Consider the following 13546-nt stretch of genomic DNA (forward strand, 5'->3'; position numbering starts at 1 on the left):
ACTTGCTCTGCACAGCCTGGGCTCACCTCCAGGAGCCCGGCATCCTCCATGCCCAGTCAATGGCCTGGGCCCGCCACCTCCTGCTATCCCTACCTGCTTTCCCGATCTGCACGGCTAGCTTTGTGAGCTTCCCCTGAAGGACAGACTTCTCCTTCTTGGGTGCGTTGGCTTTCTTCTTCTCCCGCTCCTCCATCTCCCCACCCTCCGCGCTCTTCAGGGGCTGCATCTCCATGGCCACTGCACCATCCTGCTTCTTAGCTGCACACAGAGGAACCCCATGGCCAAGGTCAGTGCCTGGCTGGGGAGAAGGGGTTATAAGGGGCTTTCATGGGGAAAGACATGCCACACCATAGAGAGGAGACGGGATTCAGTGGAGCTCTCCTATTTCCAAGTCTATCAGCTTCCCTTCTCTCGCCTCCTAAGCCCAGGCCCTCTTGGGGTGGGTGGGTGGGCTCCAGCACTGTTCTAGGTGGGACAGAGATGGTTCTCTCGCGAGAAGGGAGGACAGACACAGCACAAGGAATTTGGGCACACAGACAGGGTGACTGGTCCTGGAATGCCCCAAATAATACCTGAGAGCAGAGGCCTGTGGCCCAAGGAATGTTCCAGAACCCTGAGCTGACTCATCTGCCTACTGGTGTCCGAGCCACCTCCCACCTCCCTTAGGGAGGCCCAGGAGCCCCGTGCACTCTCCTCCCACCAGCCAGCCCTGCGCCTGTTCAGGCTCCATCTGTCGCTCCAGCACCCTCCCCGCCTCTCCCCTGGAGCAGACGGCTCCTCTCCCTTCTTCCCCGGTGGGTCCTGTGCTCCTCATCCTTGCTGCCCTTGACACGGTGGTGGTGTGTCTCCCACTCCGGCTCCCTCCTCTCCCCACTCCTCTGCTTCTGTCACTTCCTCATCTCCCTCCCTGCCAAGCTCTGGCTGCACCCACTCCACGGCCCAGAGTAATCCTGGCCACTCCACCTCCCTCTTCTGCCCCGGGACCGACGCAGCGACCTGGGGAGAGCAGACGCGTCTTTCTCCCTCAATACTCTGGTCCCCCATCCACTGGGGCTCTTGGCACTACTGCCATCACCTCTGCCGCCTCCTGCTCCTCCTCACCTGCCAGCCCGAGGCCATTTGCCACAGCTCCTCTTCCCAGTGGCGTCAGGACACAATTGCCCCACCCAGCTGGGCCCCTCTAGCTTTGTGCCCCATCTGCTGCCACCTCCCCAACCCAGGGCTCCAGCCATCGGGCTGTCCCCCAGTGCCCTCCCAAACCCAGCTCCGCACTGGGCGTTGCCTGGGTCATCTCTGCCTATGACCTTCCTGAGGGTCAGGACCTGCCTTGTCCCCCATGGACTCCAGCACCTAGAGCTGGCTGCTGCATTGGCAGACATCTCCTCTCCTCCGTGGGCCACGGCCGGCCTCCTCCCCCCTCCTCCCACCCCTTCTCCTGCTTCCTGCGTCTCACAGCCAGGCTCATGCTGGCCCCAGGGTGTCGGCACCTGCCAGGTGTCCGGGGCTGAGAGGAGGGCCGGGCCTCTGGCCCTCAGCCGACCACTCTGTCTCCCAGGTCCACAGGCTTGGCTGAAAGGAAGCTGGCCTGGGAAACACACTGACAGGGACCCAGAGCTTCAGGTGAGTCAGCCCTTCTGGGCCTCAGTTTTCTCATCTGGCCAGAGTGGACTCGGGGCGCCCACTCACAGGTGATCCTTACGCCCATGCTGGGCTAAGGTCTCCTCTAGGTGGCTGGGCCGAGCCGCCAGCAGTGTCTGTGGCCAGAACGCCCTGAGCAGCCCCAGGGGTGTGCTCGCTCCTCCCTCCGCACTGGGACGGGACTGTGCAGCCCACTCACCTGGTCTCCAAGTGTTGCTCCTGCCACTGAGGCAGGTGACCCTCCCCCCACACTGTGCCCTCCACCAGCCCCACCCCCAGGGCTCCAAGCTAGTTGTGCCCAAGCAGCGGTGCCCGTTACCTTTGGTCTGGCTACTCTCCATGGCCCCATCCTGCTGCTTGCCTACAATGGAAGAGGGATGACAGACACGAAGGCTTGAGGACACCGTGTGGCGCACGCATGCACATGCACAGCACAGCCTGGGGGCCGCGTGGCAGAGGGGGTGGGGGGGAGGGGCCTGATTGCTGGTGGCCCTAAGCACTGCCCACTGCAGCACCTTCCTCATGCCCCGTCCTTTCCAGGCTCACCCCGTCACCACCTCCCAGCACACGGTCACCATGAACACTGGCATTCTTGAGCCAGACCTCTGCCCAGGGCTCCCCCTTGGGCCTTAAGCTCAGCCCTACACTGAACCCCTAAAGCCAGCCTTGGAAGGGCCCTGGGTCACACACGGTTGGCAGTGGGAGGTTCCCGGAAGCTGGAACCTCCCCAAGTCGGGATGTCTGCTCCCTGCAAACCAGCTCAAGGGGTTCACTTAGATGGCCCCTAAGCCCTGGAAGCCAGGCAGACAGCACCCAGCTGCCCTTGCCTAGGGATCGGCTTCCCCCGCAGTCATGTCCAGCAGTTAGCTCAGTGTGTGTGTGTTTGAGCACTGCAACCTCCACCTCCCAGGTTTAAGTGATCCTCCTGCCTCAGCCTCCCAAGTAGCTGGGACTACAGGTGTACACCACCACGCCCAATTAATTTTTGTACTTTTAATAGAGACGGGGTTTCGCCATGTTGGCCAGGCTGGTCTCGAACTCCTGACCTCAAGTGATTCACCCGCCTTGACCTCTCAAAGTGTTGGGATTACAGGCATGAGCCACTGTGCCTGGCCCCAGTGTGTGTTTTAAAGGGACAAAGGAATGAGACTCTAGGACTCTGCGGGGTGCTTTTAGGTCATTGGTCAACCCAGGGCTACCGCACGGGGGCGCCAGCCTGAGCACCGGCACCCAGCAGCCCTGCAAGGCCAGGCTGGGCCCCAAGTGGCCCTATCCAGGGGCTCAGGTGGTGGGCACAGTCACCCCTTCTGAGAGCTGCAGTTAGAGGAGCTTCCTGGGGGCCACATCTGCACTCCCAGGCAGTTGGGGTTGGGATCTGGGGTCCCCAGGGAGCAGGGAGGGCCCGCCCCCCCCCACTCAGCCAGGGGTGGAGCATTGATCAGGCCCTCTCCGCCCAGGGTTCCTGTGGGCACAGAGGGCCTTCTTGCAGGGAGGGGAGACCCCCATGGACACAAGATGGCCGTGGGATGACCGCACAGCACAGCAGGGGAGATGGCAGAGCCTTGGGGCCGTGGGGGCCCGAAGGAAGCATGGACTCCGGACCCAGCCTGCACACAGGCCCTGGGGGGCCTCTGGAGGTCTGGGAAGAGCATTGCTGGAAGAGGAGGGCTGGGCCCCGCCAGAAGAGGCAGGAGCGGGGGGAAGGTGCGGAGGAGAAGCACACTTGGAGAAAGGTGCATAGGAGTCAAGGTCAAGAGACAAGAGATAGGGGGTTGGGTGCAGGTAGAAGGCAAGTATCCTAAGCGTGTACTGGGCAGGCTGCACCAAACAATGGGGATGGGGCGGGAGAGACGGGGAGGGCCAGCAGGGAGCCCCCTGGTCTTGCTGGTACCCTCTCCCCAGCTGGCCAGCTGCTGCTCTCCCTCCAGGGCCTCCTCAGGGTTCCCTTCCTCCAGGAAGCCCTCTAGCTCTGACTCCTAAGTAGCGCAGCCTGAGGGGTGCTGGAGAGGAGGGCCAGGTGGGGCCTGGGAGGGGCTGAATGGTCTTGTCAATTTCAAAAAAAAAAAGGAGAGGCCTGGAACAGTTAGGAAGGACACACTCATTTAAGGTACAGAGAAGGTGAGCAGCCTGAGAAGGGTGGCTGGAGACTCCAGAGGAGCGTGGGTTCCCGTGGACCCACAGTGGGAGAGGGCCATTGGGTGCAAGGCATGAGGAGGCAGCCCAGGCAGGGGCAGCTGGGCTTCCCAGGACAGAGGCCTAGGGACTCCGGCCCAGCCCAGATGAGGCCCAGGGCCGCCCATCTGCCTGTGCACCCCCAGGGCACTCACCGGGGTGAGACACTGCACTGAGCCCTACAGGACTTGGTGCCACAAAGAAGAGCCGGTGCAGGGAGACACAGGCCCAGGCTGCCAGAAGGCAGGGCTCGTTGAAGCTTCTAGGCCACAGAGGGTCATCCAGCTACTCCCTTGCTGCCTCCAGGGAGCTCTGGGCTCAGGGCTAACCTTTTCCCCGGGCCCTGACTGCCTGCCCCACGTCCCCGCGCCCCCACGCCCCCACGCCCCGTGCACTGGCCCCAGGGCCCTGGCTGGAGGTCGCTGGCAGGAAGCAGAGCTTTCCCATGCGGGTGTGGCTCCCTACCATGTTTTGGCTGCAGGAGAGGCCAGAAGGGGCTGTGGCAGCCATTTCATCTTGTCCGTCAGGGCCTCCCTGAATAGTCCTCAGGTTAGAAGGTCTGAGGACTCCGCCCACTGCAGGGCCTGATGGTGGCAGCTCCAGCCACAGGGCGAGGAATGGGCCCTCCTGGCTCAGGCTTGCCTAGCTTTGTAAGCCCCGGGGCAGGGCCACCACCCACAGGTGGGCTGCCCGGCCCTCACCTGTCCCAGCCTCCTCTGACCTCTGACCCCCACCTCCCTGGCTGCCTCCCACGCTGGCCTGGGATCCTCGGCACCTTACTGGGCACGGGCCCCTGTCCCTCTGACCCCATTCCTGCCCAGGTAGGTATGGGATCCCGAAGCCTTTGGGGCTGGTGGTCTCAGGGAAGCTCCCCGTCAACGGCACTGGAGGGGCCCTTGGCCTGCCGGCTCTCAGGGGGGAAATCCTCAGAAGAGGAGTCTCCAAGGAGAATCAAAAGAGAGGGCCCGGCCTACCACCCACTTGGGCTGGCTCTCCCTGAGCCCCCAGTGGCACCGGGCCGCAAAAAAAGAATGGGCTGCGTGGAAGGAGCTCCCGCCAGCACCAGGGACAGGCGGCACTGCTGCGCTACCTTTCTTATCTTTCTTCTCTTCCTCCTCTCCGCCAGCTCCAAGCAGCGTGAAGATGATGCCTGTCTGGGAATTCACGCCAACGGCGGTCACCACCATTCTTCCAGAGCCTTCCATGACATGAGTGCCTGGAACAGCAACACAGAGACTGAGACAGGAATTTGCACCACCCAGTGGGAGACATATTCAGCACCCACAACTTGTCTCCCAGGGTCTCCCGGAAGCAGGGACGCGGTGTCCACCTTGAAACTAGGCTGAAGCCTCCTCCCTGGCTTGGAGGAGACCCCGAGGCCCACAGGGCCCACCTAGGGCCTCCAGCCTTCCTGTCCCATTTCACACTACGTTTCCAACTGGGATAAACACCGGACTACGTTGAAACCTCCTGGAAAGGGAACACTACCCCCACTGGATATTGTCGAGGGTCTGGATTTGGGAGAAGCACAGTGCTGTGCTGGCTCCCGCGAGCCTCTCCGCTTGGGGCTTCCCATTCAGGACACAAAGCACTCTCCTGGGCCTGGAGGGCCAGCTTCCTCGCCCTGTGGCTGGAGCTGCCACCATCAGGCCTCGTGATGGGCGGAGTCTTCAGATTCCCAACCTGAAGGTTATGCTGGAAGGCCCTGGTGGAGGTGGAGGCTGAGCCCAGCAGGCAGCCTGGACAGGATGCTGGGCCACATGGCTGCCGACGCCCCTTGGTGCCAGGCCGGCCGGGAGGGTGGCCCTCACCTGAGAGCAGCATGGGATCTTTGTCGGCTGACTTGCGCACGTGGTCAGACTCGCCTGTCAGGGAGCTCTCGTCGATCTTGAGGTCATTGGCCTGGATGAGCACGCCGTCGGCTGGCAGCAGGTCGCCTAGAGCACCGGGAAGCAGAGGCCTTTCTCCCCACCGCCTCCTCCCGGCTGCCCCAGGGGAGGTCCCGTCAGGTGACATGGGCCGCCTGGGAAAGGGACTTGGGAGCCCTCCTCCTTCTGGGGAACGAGGACATTTGCATCCTTTGTAGGGGGAAACCCCGCCGTGGAGGCTGTGGGGACAGTTGATTCTTCAGGGGCCTGCTGTGTCTGAAACTCTCCCACTCTGCCCTGCCCCGTGTTCCCCCACCTCCCCCACCTCCACCACCTCTGGCCTCCTGCAGGTGACGACACCCAGGCCACCGGGGAGACCCTGTGCTGGGGGTCTCCTCTGGCTCACCCTCCCCAGAAGCAGGAGCCGAGCTTCCTCGACAGGGTGGGTGAAGACCAGGGCACTCACCGTACTTGACCTGGGCAATGTCCCCCACCACCAGCGCAGCCACGGGGACCTGGAGGAGCTGCCCGTTCCGGATGACCGTGAACTTCTGCTCCTGCTCAATTCGGCTCTGCAGGCCTCGGAACTGCTTCTCCTTGCTCCAGTCATTGAAGGCCGTGACCAGCACCACACAGATGACAGACAGCAGGATGGCAGCCCCCTCGATCCAGCCAGCCTCGGCCTCGCCCTCATCTTCTGCGCCTCCCGACACATTCCCACAGGCTGTGCGGAGGACAGAAGCAAGCAGTGGAGGAGACGTCACCATCCTGTGACCGTCCCTCATCTCAAGCCCCATTCTTCTTCCTCCTTCCAGCCCAGGCCCCCGGCGGGCCTTACCTTCACTCTCCTCTCCCGGCGGTGCATAGAACGAGAGGCCCAGAGAGACGATGGCAGCCACCTCCAGGATGATGAGGGTCACGTCCTGCAGGGCCTCCCACACCAGCTGCAGGAAGGTCTTGGGTTGCTTCGGGGGGATGAAGTTCTGCCCGTAGATCTGCCTGCGCTTCTCCAGGTCATTGGTGTTGTCCGCCAGGCCTGCATGGTGCCCGGGAAGCACAGAAGGAGAGAATGGGATGGGACGGGTTGGCCTTGCGTGTCCCAGGCCTCCTATGTGGCCCTGCCTGACTGCTCCTGGGGTGGCAGCAGCCCTCTGGGGCCGTCTGGCCAGCACCTGGCTCTCCCTCTACACAGGAGCCTTTCTGCAGACTGCTGGGGGCGTGCACGTGGGAGTGAGCATGCGGCTCTCTGGCTGCTGTCACGGGGAGTCCCTAGCCATCCTCCTCCTGACACACAGATGACAAAACAGGCCAGGAGGCTCCCGGACTCCAGCGGGTCCCAGGTCCCTGTGCTGTCCTGGCCACCTCCACACTACCGCTGAGGGGGCACTGGAAGGCAGGGGACAGGACCCAACAAGGGGGCGCAGAGGGGACCCAGCAGGGTATGACCAGGTAAACAAGGGTTGCTAGGAGACAGGACAGAAGAGAACGGCCAATGGTCCCCTGGGGAGGAGAGCGAGTGTCCAGGGGACTTTAGTGGAGACATGGGGAAGGCTACCAATCAGGGGAGGCTGGGATGGCACCAGATGCCAAAGACTAGGCCAGGGCTCTTTGCCTGTCAGGAAACACCTCTCTAGCTCCCAGCCTATGAATTCCCTGAGCAGGCTTGTCACCAACACCCCCCTCCCCAACCTGTGGGGACAGGACAGCCTGCAAAGCCGGTGGGCAGGGCCCGAGGGATGGGGGCATGGGCATGGCCAGTGCCAAGGGATCAGGAGTCTGCAGGGTGCCTGTGGCTGCTGGCGACAGGGAGCGGAGGCTTACTTTCCAGAAGTTTCTCAGGGAAGAAGCAGTGGGGAGGGAGCATGAGAGCTAATGGGAGATGCAAGTTCTTGAACGGTGTCACGTGAGGAGAGAGAGAGGCACGGGAGTGGGAGTGGGTTCCCGGTGGGGAGCAGGCGGGGAGAAGCCAAACCGGAGTCGTGGTGCTGAGGGAGGGACTGGGAAGTCTTCAAGCCTTTTCTGGGCTGCATGGCCTCGCAGGGGTCAGGGAGACACTGCCCACCCTGGGCTGCTCATCAGCTGCTCTCTGCAGGGTGCAGACAAGGCCACTGAGGCTGGAGGTGGAGAGGGCCCTGTAACCATGAGTCAGAGCTCCGGCCTGTGGCCCAGGTCGGGACAGAACCTACGCTGCCCGACAGGACCCGGTGAGCACAGGGCCCTCAGGACCCAGCCGTCTTGGTTCTAATGCAGCTCCGGCGCCAACTTTGATCCCTCAGCCAGGGCTCACAGCTTGTCTACATGGCGACTTGAATGACACCCAAAGCCACTCAGAAGCCCCCAAATTGGCTTTGCCTTCACAATCAGAGCCACCTGTCCCTATCCAATTCTGTCACTTGTCATCCTTGAGGACGCTCACTTCTCAGTCTTCCTTGGCCTGAAGGTACTGGAAGCTTACATGGGTGACTGGCATCCAGGCCTGGACACCCACTCAGCCACCTTCTACCAGGGTAGGCATGTGCGATGACACCCTCCTCTGGCCCCACCCTTGGCCCCAGGATTCTCAGCCCCGGCTGAGGCTGATCCGGAGGAGCCCTCCCGGGCTCTCACCTGGCGCCCGGTGCGGTCGCGGCCGTGACCGTGACCAGACCCACACTGACACCTAGTGGACAGACAGCAGCTTGCAGCTCCCGGCTCTGGGCAGCTGGGCTCACGCCTGCCATCTGCTGCAGGGACGGGATGACCAGAGAGCCCAGCCCCAGCCCATGGGGCACTCACAGTGGGTCTGCGAAGGCACACAAGACCCTCCAGATGACTGGAGAACAGGCGCATGCTAACCTTGGGGCTTCCGAGGAGGGGCAGGGGTAGCCCTGGCCGCAGTGGAACAGAAGCTGCCGCCCGCACAGCCGTGGCTCATTCACCCCAGCTAGGCGATGGCCACATGGCGTCCTCCCCACCCAGAAGAGCCGCAGCTGTCCGTGCCTCTCTCCCCCTGGCTCAGGTTTCTTCAGGAGCCAAAGGTCTCTTGCTGAGGCCCGAGCCTGCCCCAATCGGGAGCCTGGGGTTAACTCACGACCTCAGCTCCTGGGTAGTGGGGAGGGGGCGGGGGACCAGGGACCCAACCGAGGGGTGTGCACCTCGCTCTGGACTGGGACTGTCTCCTGGAATTACAGGAGCGAAGCCAGGTGGGGACAGTACTAGGGAGTACAAGACCCCCCGAGTGACTTAAGAACAAGCGCGTGCTAACCGTGGGGCTTCTGCAGAGGGAGAGGAGTAGCGGAGAGCTCCCCAGACACCTGGGGTCTCCACTGCCCTTAGCCTGGAGCCTCCATGCGAGTCTGTCTCCTGCCTGCCCCACCTCGCATGCCCAGTTTGTCCCTGAGAGCAGCCGGGACCCCTGGCCCATTCCCCAGGAGCTCCCTCGCCCTCGCCAGCCTCTCCCTTGGCCTTGATCTGCCCTTGCAGCTGTAGCCTTGCTCGTTTCTCCTTAGCCTTCCTGTGCGCTCGGGGTCCCGACAGCTGCCCCGCCGCAGCACCCATTGACGGGGAGGAGGAACACAGCTGCGGCCCCTCTGGCTCTGAGCACGTGCTTCCCCAGCAGGCCCGAGGGCAGTCCAGGTCCAGGGCATGGGGGCAGGGGCTGGCCGGTTGGCATGGACACAGATGGGCGGCCTGCCCGGAGCAGAGGCCAGATGCCATCGGAATTGGATTAGGAGCATATCGTGTCGGCTCCCAGCTAATCCGCCCCCTCCTTTCCAGGACTGCCTGTGGAGCCCAGAGGGGGACTGGGTGGGGCCAGGTTCCCGGGCGAACCCACCTCTGAGTTCAGCCTGAGACCTAGGTTTCCTGACAACAGCAGCGCGGTTTCCAGGATGGGTTCTGGAATCCTCTTGGAGTGCTCCCAAGGCAGGGACGGCAGCGGATTGATGAGTGTACCGCCAGAAGATAAAGTCCCCTTCCCACAATGCACTATTCGCCATAAAGCACCTGCCCCACGGGGGAGTGCCTGCCTCCTGGGCAGCTCCAAGTCTGCCCACCTTGTCAGGGGGTTGGCATGGGGCTTGGGGCACAACAAAGCCAGCTGCCCCCGTGGCTCAGGCCCTTGTGTCTGAGGAGGACTGAGGGGCGGGCGGGTCTGAGCACCGGGGTCTGGGTGCACGGCCGGGCTAGGGGATGCGGGGAGTGAGTCACCCGCTCCTGGCACCCAGACAGCTCAAGCCCGAGGACCTTGAGGGTTGAAGAGGGGAGGGGCCGGTCCTCTGCTGCTCATTCTATGGGCAGCAGATCCAGGCCTGGCCGGCTCCCTGCACTGTGGCCTTGGGGACCCAGGTGCTTGGAAGCCCTTCAGAGGCCAAGCCACCCACCTGTGCACCTGCCCTTCTCCGTGCCTCTGCCTCCACAGGCACGCGAGAGCTCCTGCGCTCCATGGCAGACTCCGGCAGGTTCCCAGGGGCCTTGACATTTTAAATATTTAACAAGGCCTGGCAGACAGGGGAAGAGCAGACAGCTGAGGCCCATCTGCTTCCTTTGATCTGGGAGAGGCCAGAGCCCTTGTGGATAAATGGCCCTCCACAGCCTCCTCGGGGGCTGCGCAAGGAGGAGGGAAGGCAGGAGATGCTCGGGAGCGGAGCCAAGCCATCGGCCCCAGCAGCAGCTGCACCGTGAGGGCGTGCGCGGCGGCGAGGCCGGGTGTCACGGGCGCATCAGCTCCAGGGCACAAAGCTAGGGAGACCCAGGCAGACCCCGGAGTTCCTGACCTGGCCCGCGGCCCCCCTCCTCCATCTCCACTCCTCCCTGCAGCCTGAGTGCCACCTGCAGACAGACGGGGCCGAGACCGGAGCCACAGGAGAACAGTCTCTGGGTTGAGGGTGAGGGCAGAGCGGGAGGCTGGAGGTGCCAAGGAGCCTCGCGGCTGGGAGCAGAGGAGATGGGTGGGCCCAGGCGTCGCCCAGACGGGCAGCAGATCAAATCAGCCCGCACTGGCTGGGGGACAGGCCTGGCACTAGGCTGGGATAGCCCCAGCAGCCCTGCCAGGCACGCAGGGCCAGAGAATGCTGTGGCTCCTGGAATCTGGGGCTGGGCCTGGCTCCTGGGGGTCCCCGCTACATGGCAGACCGCAGCAACCAGGGCTGGGCAGGTCTCACAAGGCCGGGTGGAGCATTGCCTCCCACAGGGATAGTCAGGCCTCCGCCCCAGATCTTTCTAGACAGTGAGCCTCCCTCAGCAGCGAGACTGACACTACCCTGGGCTTGTGCCTCTTTGGGACAGCCTGTGGCCAGTCAGTGCCACCTCTGATCAGCACTCTGGGCCTCCCGTGCCCCAGCTTTGGTCACCGCTTCCTGCCAGGCCCAAATGGCTCGTGCCATCCCCAGGCCATCCTCTCTCTTCCCAGGAGAGGCCCCGGTCACCCGAAACTCCGAAGGCTTGCACCCCGCATCCCTTCCTCCTGTTCTGATCCCCCTTAACTGAACACACGGTTGAGCACACCGGAAATCCCCAAATACACAGATGGGGCTGTCTTCCTCCTCCCCGCCCTGCCCTGTTCCTCGGAAGGGTTTCTGTTTGGGGGCCCATTCTGCCTGTGTGTGCGTCCCAGTCTGGCTCTATAGAGCGGAGAACTCCTGATTGTGGAGGTGTGGAGACGAGGGGGTCAGGTCACACCCCCTTGAGGACCCAGGTTACCCGGGGCATCTCCCCGTCAAGGGAAATGGCTGAGGGGAGGGGCACAGGTGGCCCTTGACCCCCGCCAGCCTTGGGGGTAAGGACACCTTCAGGACGCTCCTCTGAAGGCTGGGAGCAGGGCTGGGTGGCACGCAGCCTGAGAGGGACTTACCCTCTGTGGGTGAGGTCTTCAGCCTCCGGCAGAGCCCGCTGACATCCCCGTAGGCCTCCTCGATCTTCTGCAGAGCCTCGGCCCCTCGCAGCTCCATGAGGGCGCGCAGCTCCGCCAGCGTGCACCCAAAGCCTCCAGCGTGGGGGGCATCCCGCTGCTGCTGGGGCTTGGGGTGGAACTCGATGGAACTATTGGCCATGTCGCCCATGCTGCCTGTCAGGCCTTCTCACAAGTGCGATCTTGGCTCAGCCACAGCTAGGGACAGGCGGCCACCCACGGTCCCGGTGCCCAGGCAAGGTTTGGCGGTGGTGAGAAAGCTGCTAAGCGTGGACACCTGGGGAGACGGAGGCGAGAAGAAGCCAGGGGAGTGGTTGAGACAAAACTGAGGTCCCATCTTCCAGAATATTCTCTGCGAATCTTCGCTCAGTCTGTGCCATGACCCTCGACGTGCAAAAATCACCTCCCAGGCTGGGCCAGTGGCCCTCACGGTCTGCCAGGCCCCACCAGCCAGGCCACTTCTGGGTCCTGCCCGCCACGGCTGCCCAGAACCTGGAGGGCTTGCCCAGGTGGGGGAGGGGAAGTGTCGATGCCTCCTGCCAGGACCCTGCAGTGGCTAACACTAGCTAGCTGGAGGCAGAGGCTCTCACTGCCCCCCAAATCCATTCGGGAACCCACGCTGAAGTGAGCAGTGTGCTGGGACTGATCAGTGGCTGGTCTTGCCCGTGCCCCACCACCAGTCCTGGGCTTGTCCACTCCGGTTCACTCCCTGCTCTTGCCTGGTTAAGATGTACCCTGTGCAGCGGGCATGCCATGAGTCCCTGGTGGTCTTCTGGTGTGGCCTTAGTGGCTCACGGTTTCTGTGGCCCTGAGAGTACCTGGGGGGCCAGGAGTGAGGAAAGGAGGAGGCCCGGAGGAAGGGTGGGAAACAGGGGAGGGGAGAGAGGGACAAGACGGAAGGGCAAAGAGAGGGGGGGAGAGGGGGATGGAGGGAGGGAGAAGAGGGAGGGGACAAAAGGAGTGGCTGAGGAGGAGAGGAGGAGGGGGCACACAGGAGAAAGCCAAAGCAGCCACAGGTCGCTGGCGAGTCTGCCAATGTCCCAGCCCACAGCATGGTGCCACCCGCTCCCCTCCACGCTCTTCTTCCCTCCAGATGACAAAGTAAGGAGCTAAAGTCTCTCCACACTGAAAGCATCCAGGCCACGGCCCTGGCCACACTGCCTTCCCCCCTCTGCCGAGCATCGCAAAGTTGTCATCCCTCTCCCTGTCCCCGTCACCTTACCTAAGGATCTGCTAGGGCCCAGGCTGCCCCTCCTGCAGCCATCACAGTGTTTGGCAGGGCCCACTGCAGCTCTTCTCTCTCCGCTCCTTCCCGGCCTGAGCTAAGCCTGCCACATCCTCGTGGAACTGAAATGGCCTTGGTGCACATGGCGGCACAGCAGGGCCCTGAACCCCCGTCTCTGGGGAAGCTCCTGGCTCAGAAGCATCCGTGGGAAACGAGTGGCCCAGAGCCCTGAAGAAAGGGGAGAAAGCCCTCAGGCAGCCAAAGCAGACACGGCCAAGTCCATGGCCTTATTCTCAGGAGAGGCCCTGGTGGGTACTTCACGAAACATCCATCCACAGTGACCCACGTTTGAAAAGCGTGGGCACCTGCGTGTTTACTCTCGCGACACTTTGCACATGAAGCAGCCTTCACTTCTGGGAGATGTGGGGACAAAATGATGGCCACGTGCCTGTGCCGTCCTCTGTCCCCACCTCTCCCTGCCGTGTCTTGCAGTTGGTCACCTGACACACATTCACCGAGCAGCTACCACATGCCTGGCACTGGCTTGATGCGCTGGGACAGGTGCCCAACAAGTTTCCACTAACCCCGCCCCTCTCTAGCTGGGCGGGGAAAACGGCAGGCCCGAGGGAGGGCCAAGAGCTGTGGGGTTGCAGCTGGGGCAAAGGTGAGGCAAGGCGTCTGGGGACAGGCATGGGGGGAAAAGACTAGAAGGAGTGAGAGCTGAGGAGAGGGGGCCAGGACAGCAAGCAAAGCTGT

General features: G+C 63.1%; 1 protein-coding gene across 11 annotated transcripts in view; it reads right to left on the reverse strand.

The window, feature by feature from the left end:
• ATP2B3 (ATPase plasma membrane Ca2+ transporting 3) overlaps positions 1-13546 on the reverse strand; it is a 65611-nt gene that overhangs the window by 35365 nt on the left and 16700 nt on the right. For 7 of the 11 annotated variants that reach the window (XR_009214331.1, XM_032757928.2, XM_032757926.2 and 4 more), the window contains exons 2-8: positions 11509-11842; positions 6517-6714; positions 6145-6402; positions 5622-5747; positions 4901-5026; positions 1958-1999; positions 94-258 (exon numbers count right to left, since the gene is read on the reverse strand). Coding sequence is in view for 9 of the 11 variants with exons in the window: in XM_032757928.2 (XP_032613819.1) it covers positions 94-258; positions 1958-1999; positions 4901-5026; positions 5622-5747; positions 6145-6402; positions 6517-6714; positions 11509-11716 (1123 nt within the window). In the remaining 2 variants the exon portion in view is untranslated. The remainder of the gene's footprint in view (positions 1-93; positions 259-1957; positions 2000-4900; positions 5027-5621; positions 5748-6144; positions 6403-6516; positions 6715-11508; positions 11843-13546) is intronic. The other 4 variants (XR_009214332.1, XM_032757930.2, XM_058441650.1 and 1 more) reach the window with 1 other exon arrangement.

This window comes from Hylobates moloch, unplaced genomic scaffold, assembly GCF_009828535.3.
Source record: "Hylobates moloch isolate HMO894 unplaced genomic scaffold, HMol_V3 SCAFFOLD_7, whole genome shotgun sequence".
Lineage (NCBI taxonomy): Eukaryota > Metazoa > Chordata > Mammalia > Primates > Hylobatidae > Hylobates > Hylobates moloch.